Source organism: Engystomops pustulosus, chromosome 7, assembly GCF_040894005.1.
Source record: "Engystomops pustulosus chromosome 7, aEngPut4.maternal, whole genome shotgun sequence".
Taxonomy (NCBI): Eukaryota; Metazoa; Chordata; class Amphibia; order Anura; family Leptodactylidae; genus Engystomops; species Engystomops pustulosus.
In genome coordinates, this window is record NC_092417.1 from 7,708,725 (window position 1) to 7,732,366 (window position 23,642).

General features: G+C 47.3%; 2 protein-coding genes and 1 long non-coding RNA gene across 4 annotated transcripts in view; 1 reads left to right on the plus strand and 2 right to left on the minus strand.

Annotated features, from left to right (window-relative positions):
• LOC140069241 (uncharacterized) overlaps positions 1-23,642 on the minus strand; it is a 381,540-nt gene that overhangs the window by 135,113 nt on the left and 222,785 nt on the right. The gene's annotated exons all lie outside the window — the stretch shown is intronic.
• The window catches only part of LOC140069260 (uncharacterized), a 179,979-nt gene that overhangs the window by 36,236 nt on the left and 120,101 nt on the right, over positions 1-23,642 (minus strand). The window lies entirely within an intron of this gene.
• LOC140069204 (NACHT, LRR and PYD domains-containing protein 6-like) overlaps positions 1-23,642 on the plus strand; it is a 96,529-nt gene that overhangs the window by 6,051 nt on the left and 66,836 nt on the right. For both annotated transcript variants that reach the window (XM_072114634.1, XM_072114635.1), the window contains exons 4-8: positions 10,644-10,709; positions 13,904-15,635; positions 16,893-17,060; positions 19,646-19,813; positions 22,406-22,573. In XM_072114634.1, the coding sequence (XP_071970735.1) occupies positions 10,644-10,709; positions 13,904-15,635; positions 16,893-17,060; positions 19,646-19,813; positions 22,406-22,573 (2,302 nt within the window). The remainder of the gene's footprint in view (positions 1-10,643; positions 10,710-13,903; positions 15,636-16,892; positions 17,061-19,645; positions 19,814-22,405; positions 22,574-23,642) is intronic.

The following is a 23,642-nucleotide window of genomic DNA, read 5'->3' on the forward strand; positions in this document are numbered from 1 at the left end:
GCAGGGAATTACCAGCAAATCTGGAATTGATGATTCTTTCTACTTCTAACTCCTCGTTACCGTCCACAACTGACGGAGAAGGACGATCAGGAAGAGGTATTACTGGCTCGATATACCGTTTAAGAATGCTTTTGTGAAATGTGCACCCCCGTGTTATCAGGTGTTGTATACATGTGCACCCCCGTGTTATCAGGTGTTGTATACAGGTGTCCCCCGTGTTATCAGGTGTTGTATACAGGTGTCCCCCGTGTTATCAGGTGTTGTATACAGGTGTCCCCCGTGTTATCAGGTGTTGTATACAGGTGTCCCCCGTGTTATCAGGTGTTGTATACAGGTGTCCCCCGTGTTATCAGGTGTTGTATACAGGTGTCCCCCGTGTTATCAGGTGTTGTATACAGGTGTCCCCCGTGTTATATAACACCATTTTGAAGTGCAATTTGCTACGCAGAAAACAAGCCCTCACACAGCTTTGGACGTGGGAAAAATAAAAAAGTTATAGATTTTTGAAGGTGGGGAGTAAAAAATTAAAACACAAAAATGAAAACAGGCTGCGGTGGGAAGGGGTTAAAGGAGGTTATCCCAAATGTAGCTATCCTGTCCTTCCCTTCCCCCACATATTCCTAAGGGGGTCATTACATTCTGGTAAAGGTCTGTGCACCCGCCACCCTGTAGGAAGAGAAATCTTAAAAGAAACTGGATTAATGACCTGAGAAACAACGAAAGGGCAACAAACCTGGGAGCAAATTTTAAAGAAGAAACTTTCAATTTTAGGTTTCTTGTAGAAAGTAAGACCTTATCCCCCACCGCAAAAGGATCGGAAATAGCGCGTTTTTTCTGAGTCTGGTTGACCATCTGAGTTTGTGCCCTTAGTAAACACTGCTGGACCTGTAACCATAGCTTGCGCAAACTAGATGTTATGGACTCAGCACGGGGTACATCTAAAGCCGGGACAGAGGAAAAAAAAAACCGAGGATGAAAACCTTAATTACAATAGAAAGGAGACACATGAGTAGAGGAACTAGAGTGTTTATTAATAGCGAACTCAGCTAAAGGAAGGAATTCCTCCCACTTGGCCTGGCAGTCCGAGACGAAGAGTTTATTGAATTAACTCTTGATTCATTCTCTCTGCCCGTTAGTCTCAGGGTGAAAAGCTGAGGAAAAAGACAAATTTACCTCCTACCTGGCAAAAAACCTCGCCAGAATCTGGTTACAAATTGTACACCCCTATCAGACACAATGTCCTCGGGTATACCATGAAGACGTACAATATTTTGGATGAAGAGTTCGGCTAACTCCTCTGCTGCAGGCAACTTTTTTAACGGGATGAAATGTCCCATTTTAGAAAAACGGTCTACCACCACCCAAATGACAGTATTTCCCTGAGAGGGTGGTAAATCCGTAATAAAATCCATTGAGATATTAGTCCATGGCCTAGTTGGCACTGGGAGCGGGAGAAGAGGACCCTCAGGGCGTCTCCTGGGAGTCTTTCCCTGCGCACAGACCTGGCAGGCTTGAACAAATGCTTTGATGTTGTCGGACATCCGAGGCCACCAGTAACTCCTTTTAAGAAGCTCCTGGGTACCCAGAATTCCTGGATGTCCTGCCAGAACAGAGCGGTGCGTCTCCTCCAACACTCTCAATCGACAGATAAGTGGTACAAATAATTTGCCTTCCGGAAGGTCTTCAGGAGCGGAATTTTGACTAGCAAGAATTTGGGAGGAGAGGTGGGAGGAGACCACTGCCAACACAATCCCTGGTGGAAGGATGTTTTCAGTTCCGGGCTCGGGGGTACCAAAACTACGGGACAAGGCCTCTGCCTTCACATTGTTAGACCCAGGCCGGTAGGTGACTACAAAATCAAAACGTGAGAAGAACAGGGCCCACCTGGCCTGTCGAGCATTCAGGCGTTTCGCTGTGTCAAGATAGACCAGGTTTTTATGGTCCGTGACCACAGTGATTGGATTATGGGCTCCTTCCAGAAAGTGTCGCTAAGCTTCAAACGCCCACTTTACGGCAAGGAGCTCACGGTTGCCAATATCATGATTTCTCTCACAGGAGAAGAACTTCCCGGAGAAGAACGCACAAGGTCGGAGTTTGGTGAGGGTAGCAGGTCCTTGAGACAATACTGCTCCCATGCCAACCTCAGAGGCATCTACTTCTACAATAAAGGGTTGAGTAAGGTCTGGTTGCACTAAGACCGGAGCTGTAGAGAAAGCTTCCTTTAGCCTTTCAAATGCAGAGTAGGCTGCGGCTGACCAATCACTTGGGTCAGCCCCCTTACGAGTAAGATCCGTCAACGGTTTGGCAATCACCGAAAAGTCTTTAATAAAGTTCCTGTAATAATTATCAAAACCTAGGAATCGTTGTAGGGCCTTAAGGTTTGTGGGTCGGACCCAATCTGTGAGTACCTGAACCTTATTCGGATCCATCTGAACATCTGAGGGAGTAACCACATAGCCCAGAAAGGAAACCTTTTGCACACAAAAAATAAATTTTTCCAACTTGGCAAAAAGGTTATTTTTACGTAAGCGGGACAGTACAAGGCGAAGGTGCTCCTGGTGTGCAGCCAGATCTGAGGAAAAAAACAAAATATCATCAAGATACACCACCATGAAAACACCAATCAAGTAATAAAAAATAGAATTCATAAACCCTTGAAAAACCGCTGGGGCATTACTCAGACAAAAAGGCATGACCAGGTATTCTAAATGCCCTAAGGGTGTATTAAAAGCGGGTTTTCCACTCGTCTACCTCCCGGATTCGGACCAAATTGTAAGCTCCCCGGAGATCTAACTTGGAAAAGACCTGAGCCCCATAGACCTGATTGGACCTCTTCCCCGGATTCCTGATCTGCTCACCGTTATCTTGTTTAACTCCCGGTAGTCTATACAAGGCCGTAAGCGGCCATATTTCTTTTCTACAAAAAAGAACCCAGCTCCAGTGGGTAACTCAGAGGGACGGATATGGCCAATGGCCAGACTCTCGTCAATGTAAGTTTTCAAAGACTCACGCTCAGGTACAGACAGGTTATAAATTCAGCCCTTAGGCAACTTAGCATCAGGGAGAAGGTCAATCTTACATTCAAAGTCCCTGTGAGGAGGGAGAACCTGTGACAGGGGTTTGGAAAATACATCAGAGAAATCGGAGAGAAAGTCTGGGAGTTTAGGGCTCTTTGTCTCCACAGACTGTAGTGTAACTTTAGTCAAATGGTCCTTGCACCGGGGACTCCATCTGACCAATTCTAATGTTTCCCAGTTTATTTCTGGGTTGTGAGTCTGTAACCAGGGCAAACCCAGAACCACGTTTACAGTTACATTTTTCAGCACAAAAAATGAACACATTTCTTCATGAATATTACCAATTATTAGTTTAACCTGCAAAGTGCGGAATTTGACCAGTCCCGTTTGTAGGGGGGTTGAATCCACACCAGACACCTGTATAGGAACAGATAACGGAACCAGTTCAGACACAAAATCAATGAAGTTTGCAGCAGAACCGGAATCCAAAAGGGCCTGACCAAGAACTGAGGCCACTTGGGACTTAACTATACAAGGCAATAGCAATCTAGATTTTACAGGGAGTACCTGAGCTCCTAGTCTGCTCTCCCGATCACAGCCTAGGAGCGGAAGTTTTCCTGCTGTGGCTTCTTCGGACAGGCGTTAAGCAGATGTTCGGAACTGCCGCAATTGAAACATAGTCGTAGTCTCCAACGTTGGGTTCTCCTCTGACCTGCAGCAACATTGTCGACCTCCATAGGTTGGACTAGAGCAGTGATTTTCAACCTGTGTGCCGCGACAAATGGTTGAGTGTGCCACGGGGAGCCCCTGTGTAGCTCTGCCGCCGCGCCCCCGTGATTCTGCCCCCATACTTACCTCCAACCCCCCGCGCCGGCGATCCGCCCATCTTCTGTAGCTCCTGCACCGCGCGGCCCATGTCACGTGACCAGAGGCGTGCGGTGCAGGAGCTACAGAAGATGGGCGGATCGCCATTAGGAGAGAAGTTACGCGGAAGAAGACATCAAGGGTAAGTATATAAGGTTATTATTTGTATAAGGAAGGAAGCTAAGGTCTTTTTTTATTAGTAAAGGGAGGCTGGGGCTTTTTATTAGTTAAGGGAGGTCTCTAGGACCTTTTAATTAGTAAAGGGAGGCCTCTAGGGCCTTTTAATTAGTAAAGGGAGGCCTCTAGGGCCTTTTAATTAGTAAAGGGAGGCCTCTAGGGCCTTTTAATTAGTAAAGGGAGGCCTCTAGGGCCTTTTAATTAGTAAAGGGAGGCCTCTAGGGCCTTTTAATTAGTAAAGGGAGGCCTCTAGGGCCTTTTAATTAGTAAAGGGAGGCCTCTAGGGCCTTTTAATTAGTAAAGGGAGGCCTCTAGGGCCTTTTAATTAGTAAAGGGAGGCCTCTAGGGCCTTTTAATTAGTAAAGGGAGGCCGCTAGGGTCTTTTAATTAGTAAAGGGAGGCCGCTAGGGGCTTTTGATTAGTAAAGGGGGGCCTCTAGGGCCTTTTAATTAGTAAAGGGAGGCATCTAGGGGGTTTTTTATTAGTAAAGGGAGACCGCTAGGGGCTTTTGATTAGTAAAGGGGGGCCACTAGAGGTTTTTATTAGTAAAGTGAGGGCGCTAGGGGTTTTTAATTAGTAAAGGGAGGCCTTTTATGACTGTTTTAGTGTGATTTTGTGCTATTTTGGTTGGTGGTGTGCCCCAGGATTTTCTAAGTATAAAAAGTGTGCCGCGGCTCAAAAAATGTTGAAAATCACTGGACTAGAGGATAGCCTGTGGGCCGATGGTCGGACTGGAGAACGTTGTGGTGATCGTCTGGACCTTAAACGTCGGTCAGCCCGAACGACAAGAGTCATAGCTTCATTCAGAGTCCCTGGTTCTGCATGGGCTAGTAACAGGTCGCTAACACGGTCAGAGACGCCAGTCAAAAACTGATCCTTGAGGGTCAGATTATTCCACCTGAGTCCGTCATGTTCTGTCGGAAGGCAGCACAGTACTCCTCTGTTGTTTTACCTTGTCACAGAGATTGAATATGAGAGACAGCAAGAGCGCAATGGTCTGGTTTGTCATAGATCTGTCCAAGACCAGAAAAAAAAAGCGTCAACAGATGAGCAAAAAGGAGACTCAGAGGGGAAAGCAAAAAACCCAAGTTTTTCGTGTCACCACGCAGAAGAGAGATGACTACACCCACCCTCTGTGTCTCAGTGCCAGATGAGTGAGGCCGTAAAGAAAAATAAAGTTTACACCCCTCCCAAAATGAAAAGAATTTTTTACGGTCACCGGAAAAAAACTCAGGGAGAGGATCCTGCACCAGATGAGTCAAGGTCTGAACCTGGGAGACCATAGGAGGAGTAAAAGTCGCTGGTCGAATCCAAGATGCAGACCAGTTATGGGCAAGTGTTTGTTTCTGTTCGGAAAACTCACGTCTGGAATACTGTACACAAAACTACCACACAGACTTAATGCAGGCTGACAGAACGGAGCATGAGGGCGAACTAACCCTGTGCTGATCTACCAACAAGGCAGAAACCCCCTTGAAGGTAGGGAGCCTCTGCCGCAGGAACCTCCTATCTACCCTGCAAGGCCCCGGGAGGTGAGAGAACCCAATTAGGTCTGTCAGCCGTTGTCAGGTGATACGGACAGAAAAACTGCTGTGTAGGATAGTATTCAGACAGAGGGAAAAAAAAGGACGAACAAGGATGAAACAAGCGGGGTTCAAGACAGCTTAAGAAACCAAAGCAGACACGAGGAAAGAGAACTAAAGATGTACAGACACTGAACATAGAAGGGTAAGCAAAACCGCCGGGTCACACCAGAGGGTACGTCAAGGTCAAACCACTAGACAAGGGAGAGTAACCTAACTGGTGAATACAATACCAGGGTGAGGCAAACAATGCTACAGGAGACCAGGAATCCAGCAGCTGTAGGCTCCAGAAGGACAAACACTGCACAGGTGGAAGGTCCAGATCCAATTTATGCAGCCTTAGATCCGCCCCCAGAATCCCATAGGAGCAGGAACCCAGGCTGATTCAGAAGACAGACATCTTTAAATTCCCTAAGGCGCATGCGCCTTGGATGCCCGCTGCCCCGCGCATGCAGCAGGGTTAACTCGCTGCAGACCCAGCGTGGAGACGCGCAGAAACTCGGGGAGGGCCGCTAGCATTGTCAGCATGCAGTATAGAAGGACCAGAAGACGCGGTGTCCCTTCCAGCAGATATGACATGTCCTCTCACGTTGTCCTGCTTCCTCCTCTTGTCTGCTGTTGTTGTCCTCTCACGTTGCCGTGCTCCCTCCTCTTGGCTGGTGTTGTCTCTCTCACGTTGTCCTGCTTCCTCCTCTTGTCTGCTGTTGTTGTCCTCTCACGTTGTCCTGCTTCCTCCTCTTGGCTGTTGTTGTCCTCTCACGTTGCCCTGCTTCCTCCTCTTGGCTGGTGTTGTTCTCTCACGTTTCCCTGCTTCCTTCTCTTGGCTGTTGTTGTCTCTCACGTTGCCCTGCTTCCTCCTCTTGGCTGTTGTTGTCCTCTCACGTTGTCCTGCTTCCTCCTCTTGGCTGTTGTTGTCCTCTCACGTTGCCCTGCTTCCTCCTCTTGGCTGTTGTTGTCCTCTCACGTTGTCCTGCTTCCTCCTCTTGGCTGGTGTTGTCTCTCTCACGTTGCCCTGCTTCCCCCTCTTGGCTGGTGTTGTCCTCTCGCGTTGCCCTGCTTCCTTCTCTTGGCTGGTGTTGTCCACTTGCGTTGCCCTGCATCCTCCTCTTGGCTGGTGTTGTCCTCTCACGTTGCCCTGCTTCCTCCTCTTGGTTGTTGTTGTCTCTCACGTTGCCCTGCTTCCTCCTCTTGGCTGTTGTTGTCTCTCTCACGTTGCCCTGCTTCCTCCTCTTGGCTGTTGTCATCCTCTCACGTTGTCCTGCTTCCTCCTCTTGGCTGTTGTTGTCTCTCTCACGTTGTCCTGCTTCCTCCTCTTGGCTAGTGTTGTCCTCTCACGTTGTCCTGCTCCCTCCTCTTGGCTGTTGTTGTCTCTCTCATGTTGTCCTGCTTCCTCCTCTTGTTTGTTGTTGTCCTCTCACATTGCCCTGCTTCCTCCTCTTGGTTGGTGTTGTCCCCTCACGTTGTCCTGCTTCCTCCTCTTGGCTGTTGTTGTCCTCTCTCGTTGCCCTGCTTCCTCCTCTTGGCTGGTGTTGTCCTCTCACGTTGTCCTGCTTCCTCCTCTTGGCTGTTGTTGTCCTCTCACGTTGTCCTGCTTCCTCCTCCTGTTTGTTGTTGTCCTCTCACATTGCCCTGCTTCCTCCTCTTGGTTGGTGTTGTCCCCTCACGTTGTCCTGCTTCCTCCTCTTGGCTGTTGTTGTCCTCTCACGTTGCCCTGCTTCCTCCTCTTGTTTGTTGTTGTCCTCTGACATTGCCCTGCTTCCTCCTCTTGGTTGGTGTTGTCCCCTCACGTTGTCCTGCTTCCTCCTCTTGGCTGTTGTCGTCCTCTCACGTTGCCCTGCTTCCTCCTCTTGGCTGGTGTTGTCCTGCTTCCTCCTCTTGGTTGTTGTTGTCCTCTCACGTTGTCCTGCTTCCTCCTCTTGGCTGTTGTTGTCCTCTCACGTTGCCCTGCTTCCTCCTCTTGGCTGTTGTCCTCTCACGTTGCCCTGCTTCCTCCTCTTGTTTGTTGTTGTCCTCTCACATTGCCCTGCTTCCTCCTCTTGGTTGGTGTTGTCCCCTCACGTTGTCCTGCTTCCTCCTCTTGGCTGTTGTCGTCCTCTCACGTTGCCCTGCTTCCTCCTCTTGGCTGGTGTTGTCCTGCTTCCTCCTCTTTGCTGTTGTTGTCCTCTCACGTTGCCCTGCTTCCTCCTCTTGGCTGGTGTCGTCCTCTCACGTTGCCCTGCTTCCTCCTCTTGGCTGTTGTTGTCCTGCTTCCTCCTCTTTGCCGTTGTTGTCCTCTCACTTTGCCCTGCTTCCTCCTCTTGGCTCTTGTTGTCCTCTCACGTTGTCCTGCTTCCTCCTCTTGGCTGGTGTTGTCCTCTCACGTTGCCCTGCTTCCTCCTCTTGGCTGGTGTTGTCTCTCTCACGTTGCCCTGCTTCCTCCTCTTGGCTGTTGTTGTCCTCTCACGTTGCCCTGCTTCCTCCTCTTGGCTGGTGTTGTCCTCTCACGTTGTCCTGCTTCCTCCTCTTGGCTGGTGTTGTCTCTCTCACGTTGTCCTGCTTCCTCCTCTTGGCTGGTGTTGTCTCTCTCACGTTGTCCTGCTTCCTCCTCTTGGCTGGTGTTGTTGTCCTCTCATGTTGTCCTGCTTCCTCCTCTTGGCTGGTGTTGTCCTCTCACGTTGTCCTGCTTCCTCCTCTTAGCTGTTGTTGTCTCTCTCACGTTGCCCTGCTTCCTTCTCTTGGCTGTTGTTGTCCTCTCACGTTGCCCTGCTTCCTCCTCTTGGCTGTTGTTGTCCTCTCACGTTTCCCTGATTCCTCCTCTTGGCTGTTGTCCTCTCACGTTGTTCTGCTTCCTCCTCTTGGCTGTTGTTGTCCTCTCACATTGTCCTGCTTCCTCCTCTTGGCTGCTGTTGTTGTCCTCTCACGTTGTCCTGCTTCCTCCTCTTGGCTGGTGTTGTCTCTCTCACGTTGCCCTGCTTCCTCCTCTTTGCTGTTGTTGTCCTCTCACGTTGCCCCTGCCTCCTCCTCTTGGCTGGTGTTGTCCTCTCACGTTGCCCCTGCCTCCTCCTCTTGGCTGGTGTTGTCCTCTCACATTGTCCTGCTTCCTCCTCTTGGCTGCTGTTGTTGTCCTCTCACGTTGTCCTGCTTCCTCCTCTTGGCTGCTGTTGTTGTCCTGCTTCCTCCTCTTGGCTGCTGTTGTTGTCCTCTCACGTTGTCCTGCTTCCTCCTCTTGGCTGCTGTTGTTGTCCTCTCACGTTGCCCTGCTTCCTCCTATTGGCTGGTGTTGTCTCTCTCACGTTGCCCTGCTTCCTCCTATTGGCTGGTGTTGTCTCTCTCACGTTGCCCTGCTTCCTCCTCTTGGTTGGTGTTGTCCTCTCACGTTGTCCTGCTTCCTCCTCTTGGCTGTTGTTGTCCTCTCACGTTGTCCTGCTTCCTCCTATTGGCTGTTGTTGTCCTCTCACGTTGCCCTGCTTCCTCCTCTTGGCTGTTGTTGTCCTCTCACATTGTCCTGCTTCCTCCTCTTGGCTGTTGTCGTCCTCTCACGTTGCCCTGCTTCCTCCTCTTGGCTGTTGTCGTCCTCTCACGTTGCCCTGCTTCCTCCTCTTGGCTGGTGTTGTCCTCTCACGTTGTCCTGCTTCCTCCTCTTGGCTGTTGTTGTCCTCTCACGTTGCCCTGCTTCCTCCTCTTGGCTGTTGTTGTCCTCTCACGTTGCCCTGCTTCCTCCTCTTGGCTGGTGTTGTCTCTCTCACGTTGTCCTGCTTCCTCCTCTTGGCTGCTGTTGTTGTCCTCTCACATTGTCCTGCTTCCTCCTCTTGGCTGCTGTTGTTGTCTCTCTCACGTTGCCCTGCTTCCTCCTCTTGGCTGGTGTTGTCCTCTCACGTTGCCCTGCTTCCTTCTCTTGGCTGTTGTTGTCCTCTCACGTTGCTCTGCTCCCTCCTCTTGGCTGGTGTTGTCTCTCTCACGTTGTCCTGCTTCCTCCTCTTGGCTGGTGTTGTCCTCTCACGTTGCCCTGCTTCCTTCTCTTGGCTGTTGTTGTCCTCTCACGTTGTCCTGCTTCCTCCTCTTGGCTGGTGTTGTCTCTCTCACGTTGTCCTGCTTCCTCCTCTTGGCTGGTGTTGTCCTCTCACGTTGCCCTGCTTCCTCCTCTTGGCTGGTGTTGTCCTCTCACGTTGTCCTGCTTCCTCCTCTTGGCTGTTGTTGTCCTCTCACGTTGTCCTGCTTCCTTCTCTTGGCTGTTGTTGTCCTCTCACGTTGTCCTGCTTCCTCCTCTTGGCTGGTGTTGTCTCTCTCACGTTGTCCTGCTTCCTCCTCTTGGCTGGTGTTGTCCTCTCACGTTGCCCTGCTTCCTTCTCTTGGCTGTTGTTGTCCTCTCACGTTGTCCTGCTTCCTCCTCTTGGCTGGTGTTGTCTCTCTCACGTTGTCCTGCTTCCTCCTCTTGGCTGGTGTTGTCCTCTCACGTTGCCCTGCTTCCTCCTCTTGGCTGGTGTTGTCCTCTCACGTTGTGGACCAGTGGTTTGGTGTCTCAAATGACCCTTTATTTGTTGCTTTTTACCTGCATCAAACCCATACACTTATCTCAGCCAGGGACGCTCCACACTATGCTTAGTGTAGCCATGAGGCAAAATGGTTCGTCAGAGCGAATCTTGAGCTGCTTTAACTCCTCCAAGTCATTCAGTGTTCCTGCCATTTATATGTAAGTGGTTTATGCTTGGGGAGAAGGGGGATCTGTGAGGTCCAGAACTTTCTATATAAATCCATCAGCGTTAGGTTTTCTACAGATTGTTGATATAAATTCTGGCCTCTACCTATTGCTATGGAATAATTGCTGTGTCTGTGGTAGTCGTACATGTAGATTAATTCTGATCCATCTACTGGTTTCATCTGGTCCAATCTCTGGCTCCTGGGATTGTTCTCAGCTTTCTCTTTATGACCAATGTCCATATCCCTGTATACTCACACATGTATATTATATCTGTACATCCAGCACTGATTTACATACTATAAAATCCTACAAATTTCTTATTAGGTGACAATCTGCCGGGAGAAATCCTACTGGATGAGGAAGGACACAACCTACCCCTAGATCTGAGAGGTAAGTGCACTGTTAGGCCTGGTCTCAAGTCGACCATTACAGACTCGTATTGGATAGAAGTCTAATTCTTAAAAATTTCTCGTCCCAGTAGCTATTAGTTATAGTGATGGCCCCCAGTAGCTATTATTCACAGTGATACCCACTGTAGCCACAATAAAACCCCCAGTAGCCAATAGTCATAGCGATCCCCACAAAAATGACCCCAGTAGCCAGTAGTCACAGTGTTTGACCTTTATAGTTAGTGATGGCCCCCAGTAGCCAATAGCCACAGGGATGGCCCCCAGTAGCCAATAGCCACAGGGATGGCCCCCAGTAGCCAATAGCCACAGGGATGGCCCCCAGTAGCCAATAGCCATAGTGATGGCCATTTGCATGTGTTTGTATACAAACAGATATGTAATTGTTCTTGGACCACCCAGTGCATTTTAAATCCGTTACAAATCAGAATCCAAACGCTAACATGTGACACCACCCTGAGGCCTCTTGATGTATCCGTTGGGCAAAGCAGTCGCCGGGTAAAACGTTGCCAAGTCCAACCTGGTGTAGTTTTGCGTAAAAACCAGCAAACAAAAGTTTGCAGGCTTTTCAAAAGAATTTAGGTGCGCGCCTCTACAGCCCTTCACGACCACATGTCAAACTCCCCCTCCCCCCCCCCCCCCAGCCTGTGAACCTTCTTTATATACCTGCAACCTGTTGCATGTTCAGTCTTGTTAAGGAGATCGCACTGGTTTCGGACGCCATCCTGACTTAAGAAATCCCAGAATAAGGGACTGTCCGCTGTCTTAGATACAGCGGCCATGTTCCCTGACCATTGTCAAGTTAATGTCATGATTCAAACCTCATTTTATGTAACCTGTTTGGCTAATACCCTGTGACATGTAATGAGAAGCCAGTCTGTCCTCGATGCTGCATGATATTAGGATTCTGGAGCCACTTATCTCCTGCTGGCAGAGGAAATTAGTATAAACAATATCTGGGAAAAGGTCCCTGAGAACTGAGCACAATTAATTAACTTTTTGTAGAATGTATTAGAGGGCGGCTGTAGTACATTTATACTAAGCCTATAGCATCCAAGCCCCTTATCTCCTCGTCACGCCACCAATGCTGACTCTTCTGTCTTTTTATACATGCAGCTGTGATTAAACAGGAGAAGATCTTTACATACACTAAGAGACTGACGTGTGTCTTGATTTTATGTTCAAGCCCCGGGGCAGTCATGAAATATTTAATTTGGAGTCACTGTACAACATGAAAGGCGTTTAGGCCTAGATAAAAATAAAGGTTAAATAATGATTCCTGGAAGTAAAACAGTCTGGCAGATAACAAGCTTCAGGCCCCTTCACACGTCTCTTGTTCTTGTGTTTTAATTCCACGTGAGAAGGCAACAGGGAGGGGCTCATTCCAGAACACAAGCGTTTCAGTAGAAACACATTTGTGTTCTGGCTATGCCCCTCCCTTTTGTGGTTTCCAATGCAGTTAAAACGCATCAAAAAAACTAAGTGTGAATGGGCCAGTATTCTGCAGGACTGTTGTACACGTCCCCTTTCACTTCTATGGGCTCATGCACATGGCTGTGAATTTCATAGCCCTGTGTATGAGGCGACTGCCTGAAATGCAAATGACAGAGCAGGTCCTAACCATGTTCGCAGTTCAGGCTATTATTATGTACTTACATCCCAATGTCAAACAATGTCCAAACAACGATCCATGGGACCATTGTTTTCATCCCAAGAACTGCACAAGTGTATTATCCAGGAAGCCTGAGGCTGCCTTCACATTTTGGGGCTCATTTACTACGGGTCGCGCTGTACACTTTGGTTGGACAATGCACATACTTCGTGGCTAAAACATTTTGCACAGGTATTTAAGAAGTGTCTGCCCTGGGGATCGCGGTGCATGCGACCCTTGTGTGATGCAGCTGCACTAGTCTCCATGAGACACAACTTAGTGGGCGGGCTGTCAGACGATCCGACTGATTCGGACCAAGTGCCGTATTTAACTTTTAAATTGTGTCGCACTCCGTAGGTTAAAGATGAACGACAAAAACGTTGCTGGACTCCGTCTGACCTGAGCGGGAAGCGACACATTCATGATATCAGCCGCACGATCTTGGTGATTAGCTGCATACAGCATTATAGCCGGACAATGCACTTTCAGTGAACTCGAGTGACCTAGTAAGAAAATGTGCCCCATTATGTTTTTTTTGTTGCATTCTGTTGGGTTCCAATGCAATTAGAGGTTTGTGTGTCTTTCAAAAACATAAAACAAAAGCAAAAAGGCAACATATCAATGTTGTGTTTTTGCATTAATTTTGTTTTTTTAAAAGACACACAACCTCTAAATGCATCGCTACAAAATGGCAAAACGACATGCATTTAAATGGAAGAGAAACAGGATCGTCTTTCCCAACAAAAACGCAATGGGGCTCATTTACTAAGGGCTTTGCACCGCACTTTAGTCCGGTGAAGTGTCTGCGCTGGGATTGTGGCGCAGGTGATCCTTTTGTGGAGCAGCTGCACTGGCTTCCACGTGACACAAATTAGGGTGAAGACACACGTGGCGTTTTTGGGCCGTTTTTTGTGCATTTTCAGATTGTAAAAAACGCATCCGTTTTTTAAAAACATGTGTGTTTTTGTCCGTTTTTCCGAATTTGCGGAATAAAAACCGGACCAAAAAAACGCATGCATTTTTTACAATCTGAAAAAGCACTAACTAAAAACGGCCCAAAAACGCCACGTGTCTTCACCCTTAGGGTGCGTGCCATCAGACGGTCTGACTGATTTGGACTGAGCACCGTATTTGACTTTTAAATTTTGTTGCATGCTCTATGTTAAAGTCGCACCACAAAAAAGATGGTGAACTCTGTCGGACCTGAGCGGGGAAGCGACACATTGATAATATCAGGCACATGATCTTAGTGAATCGCTGCATGCAGCATAATAGACGCACAATGCACTTTCAGTGAACTCGAGTGACCTGGTAAGTAAATGTGCCCCAATGTGTGAACACAGCCACAGGCTGCATTCACACCTTGCATTTGCATAACGTTTAGAAACACAATGAAAATATACATGGGGTGGTTTGCCTGTTTCAATGAAGCAGTAGCTGGGCCTCCCAAATATATTTACTGGTGGACCCTAGGCTCCAACCCTGCAGCCACTTATCATCTCCTTTATTTTCTGTTGTTTCCATAGAAATCCAGAACCAGCACAAGAAACATTTATATGAGAAAACGGAGAATCTGATAGAGAATAAACCTCCGAGATGTAACCAGGAGGAGGAGAGTTTTCCCTTCTGCACACGTTATGTGACCCTCATCATTGTCTCCACTCATCACTTTAGGGAACGCTCTGAGAATGAGCTCATAGCGACCGGGGCAAGACATGAGGAATATGTAAAGGAAAAACATCATGAATTACAACGTATTGCCCCCAACAAGATGTTCCGCTGGTGCCACCGGTCCAGACTGGTACCACATATGGTGCTGGTGGTTGGAGTGCCCGGGGTAGGGAAGACCACGCTGATGCAGAAGATTGTCTATGACTGGGTGAAGGGCGATCTCTATCAAAGATTCTCTTTTGTCTTCTTCTTCAAATTCCGGGAACTGAACCAATGGGATAAGGTCAGTCTGGAGACCCTGATCCTTCATCATTACCCATATCTGTGGCAGCAGCTCGGGAACATCCTACAAGATCCAGAGAAACTTCTCTTTATATTTGATGGATTAGATGAAAGCAATCAGACAATGGATTTCACATCCCGTCACTTGTGCTCCGACCCTAAACAGCCGGAACGTTGTGGTCACATTGTGGTCAGTTTGGTGAGAAAGTCTCTTCTTACTGGTTGTTCTGTTCTGATGACCAGTCGCCCGACCAGACTGGCATCAATGGATTGTAGGGTTTTCCAGCGAATGGTAGAAATCAGTGGATTCTTCACAGAAGAAAGAAAGATTTACTTTGAGAATTTCTTCCGTGACCCTGAACTGGCAGAAAAGGCTTTTACCTATGTGAGGCAGAATGACACATTGTACACGTTCTGTTACCTCCCGTCCTACTGCTGGATCATCTGTACAGTATTATCCAGGAACTTCCAGACAACAAGTAGTGACCAGCAGGTCTCATTATTACCCAGAACCGTGACCCAGCTCTTTGCCATATATGTCGCCAACATCCTGTCCAATCACAGCCTGGAGAAAAGTGGCGCCCAGAAGCTCCTGCAGTCTATCGGATGGATGGCAGAACATGGGGTCATGAATCACACGATTATATTTGATGATCGGGATCTGGAATCTTTCCATGTGGACAATAAGTCAAAGCTCTTATCAAGTTTCCTGATGGAATCGGAGGAACCTGTGTCCTATTCCTTCTTACATCTCACTGTCCAGGAATTCTTCTCTGCCTTTGTGCATTATGCTGATTATTCTCCTGAGAAGTTACAGGAATCACTAGAGAAAGCCAAATCCTATCCTGATGGACGAGGTGAGATGTTCCTCCGCTTCCTGTGTGGTCTATCAGATGCCACCACCAGGTCACTACTAACCGGATACCTGGACACACCAGCAGCTCAGGCCTCCAGAGACGTCATCACTTGGCTGAGGAACTTCATTACAGGAGGAGAAGAAGAAGAGAGGCTGGAGGAAGGAGAAGAAGAAGAGAGGCCGGAGGAAAGTAAATATAAAAAGCGACTTCTCAGAATGTTCTTCTATCTGTTTGAGACCCGGAATAAGGTTCTGGTGCAGGAATCATTACAGTCGCACAGAACATTGGACCTTTCTGATGTTCCCTTGTCGGCTCTAGACTGCACCGTGTTATCATTCATCATGGAGTGCTGCTCACATATAGAAGATCTCCATCTACTTGGATGCTCTATAACCCCTGAGGGATTAGAAAGACTTGCACCAGGATTACACAACCTCCGGGATCTGAGGTATAAATCATCCGGATTATTATTACACAGTAGCCAATAGTAATAGTAGTAAAGGTAGTGATAGTGCCCCCGGTGGTAATAAGGGGACACTGTATCTGTGTATATAAACTAATCATGTGACACACTGGGGCTTATTTACTAAGGGCTCGTGGCCGCATTTCTGTTAGGTTTTCCGACGTTTTCGGGGATTGCGGCGTGGAATGCATCACACGCGATCGGATTTTGGCGCATTGGCGCCGGCTTTCACGCGACACAAATCAGGGGCGGGCCGTTAGACAATCCAACAGATTCGGACAACACGCAGGATTTAACATTTAAATTGTGTCGCATCCAATGCACCGGGAAGAAGTAGGCGGACCTGAGCGGGGAAGCGACACATGCAGGATATCGGGCGCACGATCTTAGTGATTTGCGGCAGCTGTGCAGGATCGATGGACAACACACCTCGGGAATCGCACAGGGACGGGTAAGTAAATGTGCCCCATTGTCTGCTGAGCTGTGTATCAAATCCTACCATGTTTTATGCTGTCTTTGATCTGTGTATCTAATCCTATCTTGTGTGATACTGTCTGCTGAACTGTGTATCTAATCCTATTGTGTGTGATACTTTCTCATGATCTGTGTATCTAATCCTGTCATGTGCGATACTGTCTTCTGAGCTGTGTATCTAATCCTATCCTGTGTGATACTGACTGCTATGCCGTGAATCTAATCCTATTCCATGTGATACTGTTAGCGGAGAGTTGTATCTAATCCCATCCTGTGTGATAATGGCTGCTGAGCTGTGTATCTAATCCTATCCTGTGTGATACTGACTGCTATGCCGTGAATCTAATCCTATTCCATGTGATACTGTTAGCGGAGAGTTGTATCTAATCCCATCCTGTGTGATAATGGCTGCTGAGCTGTGTATCTAATCCTATCCTGTGTGATACTGACTGCTATGCCGTGTATCTAATCCTATTCTATGTGATACTGTTAGCGGAGAGTTGTATCTAATCCCATCCTGTGTGATACTGGCTGCTGAGCTGTGTATCTCATCCTCTCTTGTGTGATACTGTCTGCAGAGCTGTGTATCTAAACCTATCCTGTGCGATACTGCTGAGCCGTGTATCTAATCCTATCTTGTTTGATACCGTCTGCTGAGCTGTGTATCTAATTCTATCCTGTGTGATACTGCTGAGCTATGTATCTAATCCTATCCTGTGTGATACTGCTGAGCTGTGTATCTAATCCTATTCTGTTTTATTCTTACAGGTTGGGTTATAGTGATCTCTCAGACTCGTCCTGCGTTCCGTTGGCTTCTGTAATAAGGAATAATCCGGACCTGAAGATACTGGACCTGTCTGGTAACAGCCTGGCTGGTCCTGACCTCAGTGTCCTGCTGGAAGCTCTGTCCGGTCTCTGCAGGTTGGAGATGTTACAGTAAGTATAAGATATAATGAAGATTCTCTGGGTAATAGACACTTTGTATCCGGCTCCTGTGTGATACTGCTGAGCTGTGTATCTAATGCTTTCCTGTGATACTGCTGAGCTGTGTATCTAATCCTATCCTGTGTGATACTGCTGAGCTGTGTATCTAATCCTATCCTGTGTGATACTGTCTGCTGAGCTGTGTATCTAATCCTCTCCTGTGTGATACTGCTGAGCTGTGTATCTAATCCTCTCCTGTGATACTGCTGAGCTGTGTATCTAATCCTATCCTGTGTGATACTGCTGAGCTGTGTATCTAATGCTCTCCTGTGTGATACTGCTGAGCTGTGTATCTAATCCTCTCCTGTGTGATACTGCTGAGCTGTGTATCTAATGCTCTCCTGTGTGATACTGCTGAGCTGTGTATCTAATCCTCTCCTGTGTGATACTGTCTGCTGAGCTGTGTATCTAATGCTCTCCTGTGTGATACAGTCTGCTGAGCTGTGTATCTAATCCTCTCCTGTGTGATACTGCTGAGCTGTGTATCTAATCCTCTCCTGTGTCTGACATAAATATAGAGGAGAGGAAGATACAGAATCCTCTCATTATTAGGAGCTGACTATAGCGCCCCCCAGAGGTCACATCCAATATTCCAGGACTGGAGAGGAGACACTGAGCTGTGGATGACGAGCCCCGGCCTTGTCCTTCTCTTATCGCTGTGATCCGGTAATACAGGAGCCGCACATGATGGGGACACCCTGCACCCACATATCATCTCCAGCACCCAAAGTCTTACAGGACAATAAGGTGCAGAGTTATTCCCCATCACCTCTAGGGGGCGCCATATATACAACCCCTTGACAGCACTGTGTGATCATATAGGACTATAATAACATAAATATAAAGCTACAACCACAAACAGCGGTTAGGATTAGATACACAGCTCAGCAGACAGTATCACACAGGATAGGATTAGATACACAGCTCAGTAGTCAGTATCACACAGGATATGATTGGATACACAGCTCAGCAGACGGTATCACACATGATAGTATTAGATACACAGCTCAGCAGACAGTATCACACAGGAGAGGATTAGATACACAGCTCAGCAGACAGTATCACACGGGAGAGGATTAGATACACAGCTCAGCAGACAGTATCACACAGGAGAGGATTAGATACACAGCTCAGCAGACAGTATCACACAGGAGAGGATTAGATACACAGCTCAGCAGGCAGTATCACACATGATGGGATTAGATACACAGCTCAGCAGACAGTATCACACAGGATAGGATTAGATACACAGCTCAGTAGTCGGTATCACACAGGATATGATTGGATACACAGCTCAGCAGACGGTATCACACATGATAGTATTAGATACACAGCTCAGCAGACAGTATCACACAGGAGAGGATTAGATACACAGCTCAGCAGACAGTATCACACAGGAGAGGATTAGATACACAGCTCAGCAGACAGTATCACACAGGATAGGATTAGATACACAGCTCAGCAGGCAGTATCATACATGATGGGATTAGATACACAGCTCAGCAGACAGTATCACACAGGAGAGGATTAGATACACAGCTCAGCAGACAGTATCACACAGGATAGGATTAGATACACAGCTCAGCAGGCAGTATCACACAGGAGAGGATTAGATACACAGCTCAGCAGACAGTATCACACAGGATAGGATTAGATACACAGCTCAGCAGGCAGTATACATGATGGGATCAGATACACAGCTCAGCAGACAATATCACACAGGATAGGATTAGATACACAGCTCAGTAGTCAGTATCATACAGGATATGATTGGATACACAGCTCAGCATACAGTATCACACAGGATTAGATACACAGCTCAGCAGTATCACACAGGAGAGGATTAGATACACAGCTCAACAGTATCACACAGGAGAGGATTAGATACACAGCTCTGCAGACAGTATCACACAGGATATGATTGGATACACAGCTCAGCAGACGGTATCACACATGATAGTATTAGATACACAGCTCAGCAGACAGTATCACACAGGAGAGGATTAGATACACAGCTCAGCAGACAGTATCACACAGGAGAGGGCTAGATACACAGCTCTGCAGTCAGTATCTCACACAATGGGATTAGATACATGGCTCAGCAGTCAGTATCACACAGGATAGGATAAGACACACAACTCAGCAGACCGTATCACACATGTGAGGATTGGATACAGACTGCTGAGCCATGTATTTAATCCCATTGTGTGAGATACTGACTGCTGAGCTGTGTATCTAATCCTCTCCTGTGTGATATTTCCTGCTGAGCTGTGTATCTAATCCTATCCTGTGTGATACTGTCTGCTGAGCTGTGTATCTAATCCTATCCTGTGTGATACTGACTGCTGAGCTGTGTATCTAATCCTATCCTGTGTGATACTGACTGCTGAGCTGTGTATCTAATAGTCTCCTGTGTGATACTGCTGAGCTGTGTATCTAATCCTATCCTGTCTGATACTGCTGAGCTGTGTATCTAATCCTATCCTGTGTGATACAGCCTGCTGATACGTCCCTCACATCTCCTCTTATTGTTACAGTTTGTCCCGTAATAATCTCCCAGACACGTCCTGCGTCCCGTTGGCTTCTGTAATAAGGAATAATCCGGACCTGAAGATACTGGACCTGTCTGGTAACCACCTGCCTGGTCCTGATCTCAGTGTCCTGCTGGAAGCTCTGTCCGGTCTCCGCAGGTTGGAGGAATTACAGTAAGTATAAGATATAATGAAGATTCTCTGGGTAATAGACACTTTGTATCCCTCTCCTGTGTGATACTGCTGAGCTGTGTATCTAATCCTCTCCTGTGTGATACTGCTGAGCTGTGTATCTAATCCTCTCCTGTGTGATACTGACTGGTGAGCTGTGTATCTAATCCTATCCTGTGTGATACTGCTGAGCTGTGTATCTAATCCTCTCCTGTCTGATACTGCTAAACTGTGTATCTAATCCTCTCCTGTGTGATACTGTCTGCTGAGCTGTGTATCTAATACAATTGTGTGTGATACTGCTGAGCTGTGTATCTAATCCTATCCTGTGTGATACTGCTGGGCTGTGTATCTAACCCTCTCCTGTGTGATACTGTCTGCTAAACTGTGTATCTAATCCTCTCATGAGTGATACTGCTGAGCTGTGTATCTAATCCTATCCTGTCTGATACTACTGAGCTGTGTATCTAATCCCCTCCTGTGTGATACTGTCTGCTGAGCTGTGTATCTAATCCTCTCATGAGTGATACTGCTGAGCTGTGTATCTAACCCTCTCCTGTGTGATATTGTCTGCTGAGCTGTGTATCCAATACAATTGTGTGTGATACTGCTGAGCTGTGTATCTAATCCTATCCTGTGTGATACTGCCTTCTGCGCTGTGTATCTATTCCTATCCTGTGTGATACTGACTGCTGAGCTGTGTATCTAATCCTCTCCTGTGTGATACTGCCTGCTGAGCTGTGTATCTATTCCTATCCTGTGTGATACTTCCTGTTGAGCTGTGTATCTAATCCTCTCCTGTGATACTGCTGAGTTGTGGATCTAATCCTCTCTTGTGTGATACTGCTGAGCTGTGTATCTAATCCTCTCCTGTGTGATACTGCTGTGCTGTGTATCTAATCCTATCCTGTGTGATACTGACTGCTGAGCTGTGTATCTAATCCTATCCTGTGTGATACTTCCTGTTGAGCTGTGTATCTAATCCTCTCCTGTGATACTGCTGAGTTGTGGATCTAATCCTCTCTTGTGTGATACTGCTGAGCTGTGTATCTAATCCTCTCCTGTGTGATACTGCTGTGCTGTGTATCTAATCCTCTCCTGTGATACTGCTGAGCCGTGTATCTAATCCTCTCTTGTGATACTGCTGAGCTGTGTATCTAACCCTCTCCGGTTATTTCCGGAAGATTCTCCCTAATAATCTATAAATATACAATGTATACAGGAACCAAGTCCAGAAATCCTATAATAACCCTCTGCCATAAATATAGAGGAGAGGAAGATACAGAATCATCTCATTATTAGGAGCTGACTATAGCGCCCCCCAGAGGTCACATACAATATTCCAGGACTGGAGAGGAGACACTGAGCTGTGGATGACGAGCCCCGGCCTTGTCCTTCTCTTATTTCTGTGATCCGGTAATACAGGAGCCGCACATGATGGGGACACCCTGCACCCACATATCATCTCCAGCACCCAAAGTCTTACAGGACAGGAAGGTGCAGAGTTATTCCCCATCACCTCTAGGGGGCGCCGTATATACAACCCCCTGACAGCCCTGTGTGATCATATAGGACCATAATGCCATAAATATACAAGCAGCCAGTCAGGGGCCCCAAAATCCTTACTGTCCCTGAGTAGGGAGGTAGGTGGTCCAGGTACCTACCAGATACACATTACATGTAAGAAAGGGGCATAGACCCGGGGGCACTTGTAGAGGTCAGGACATGGCAATTACTAGTAGAAATCAGCCGCCGGGACATAAACACATTTGAGGGAAGATTTTTCTCCCTTTTTAATTATCAAGAGACTTAAAATAAGCACAAAAATATCTACAAATAACAGAAGAAGCATCAACCGAAGACCCGGAATAGGAGATTACAGGGTATCACATATGACAGGATTATATTTAGTTTAGCAGACAGTATCACACAAGATAGGATTAGATACACAGCTCAGCAGACAGTATAACACAGGATTGGAGCTATTTATCTAATCCTCTTCTGTGTGATACTGCTGAGCTGTGTATCTAACCCTTTCCTGTGTGATACTGCTGAGCTGTGTATCTAATCCTCTCCTGTGTGATACTGACTGATGAGCTATGTATATATTCGTATCCTAGGTGATACTGCTGAGCTGTGTATCTAATCCTCTCCTGTGTGATACTGCTGAGCTGTGTATCTAATCCTCTCCTGTGTGATACTGCTGAGCTGTGTATTTAATCATATCCTGTGATACTACCTGCTGAGCTGTGTATCTAATCCTATCCTGTGATACTACCTGCTGAGCTGTGTATCTAATCCTATCCTGTGTGATACTGACTGCTCAGCTGTGTATCTAATCGTATCCCGTGTGATACTGTCTGCTGAGCTGTGTATCTAATCGTATCCCGTGTGATACTGTCTGCTGAGCTGTGTATCCAATCCTATCCTGTGTGATACTGTCTGCTGAGCTGTGTATCTAATCCTATCCTGTGTGATACTGTCTGCTGAGCTGTGTATCTAATCCTATCCTGTGTAATACAGTCTGCTGAGCTGTGTATCTAATTCTATCCTGTGTGATACAGTCTGCTGATACATCTCCTCTTATTCTTACAGTTTGTTTGGTAATAATCTCCCGGACACGTCCTGCGTCCCGTTGGCTTCTGTAATAAGGAATAATCCGGACCTGAAGACACTTGTCCTGTCTGGTAACAGCCTGGCTGGTCCTGACCTCAGTGTCCTGCTGGAAGCTCTGTCCGGTCTCTGCAGGATGGAGGAATTATAGTAAGTATAAGATATAATGAAGTTTCTCTAGGTAATTGGCACATTGGGGCTCATTTACGAAGGGCCCGAATCGCTCATTTTCATCGTGTTTCCCGAAAATTGACGGTTTATGCCAAATTGCCCCGGGATTTTGGCGCACGCAATCGGACTGTGTTGCATCGGCGCCGGGTGGCATGCGGCGGGAATCGGGGGGCGTAGCCATCTGAAAACCCGACGGATTTGGAAAAACAGCATTTAAAAAAATAAAATAATGTGTCGCTGGACATGCACCAGGAATAGGATGGTGGTCTCCGGCGGACCTCGGTGCGCGACCTTAGTGAATCACCAGAAGAACCGAATCCTCGCCGGAGAACGCGCAGCTGGATTGCGACAGGACCGGGTAAGTAAATGTGCCCCTTTGTATCCGTCTCCTGTGTCTGTTATTTCTGGAAGATTCTCCCTAATAATCTATAAATATACAATGTATACAGGAACCAAGTCCAGAAATCCTATAATAACCCTCTGCCATAAATATAGAGGAGAGGGAGATACAGAATCCTCTCATTATTAGGAGCTGACTATAGCGCCCCCCCCAGAGGTCACATACAATATTCCAGGACTGGAGAGGAGACACTGAGCTGTGGATGACGAGCCCCGGCCTTGTCCTCCTCTTATCTCTGTGATCCGGTAATACAGGAGCCGCACATGATGGGGACACCCTGCACCCACATATCATCTCCAGCACCCAAAGTCTTACAGGACAGGAAGGTGCAGAGTTATTCCCCATCACCTCTAGGGGGCGACATATATACAACCCCCTGACAGCACTGTGTGATAATATAGGACCATAATGTCATAAATATACAAGCAGCGCGGGGCCAGAGGGCCCCCAGCATTTCCCATATAGGGGCCCCAAAATCCTTAGTGTCCCTGAATAGGGAGGTAGGTGGTCCAGGTACCTACCCGATACACATTACTAGTAGAAATCAGCCGCCGGGACATAAACACATTTGAGGGAAGATTTTTCTCCCTTTTTCATTATCAAGAGACTTAAAATAAGCACAAAAATATCTACAAATAACAGAAGAGG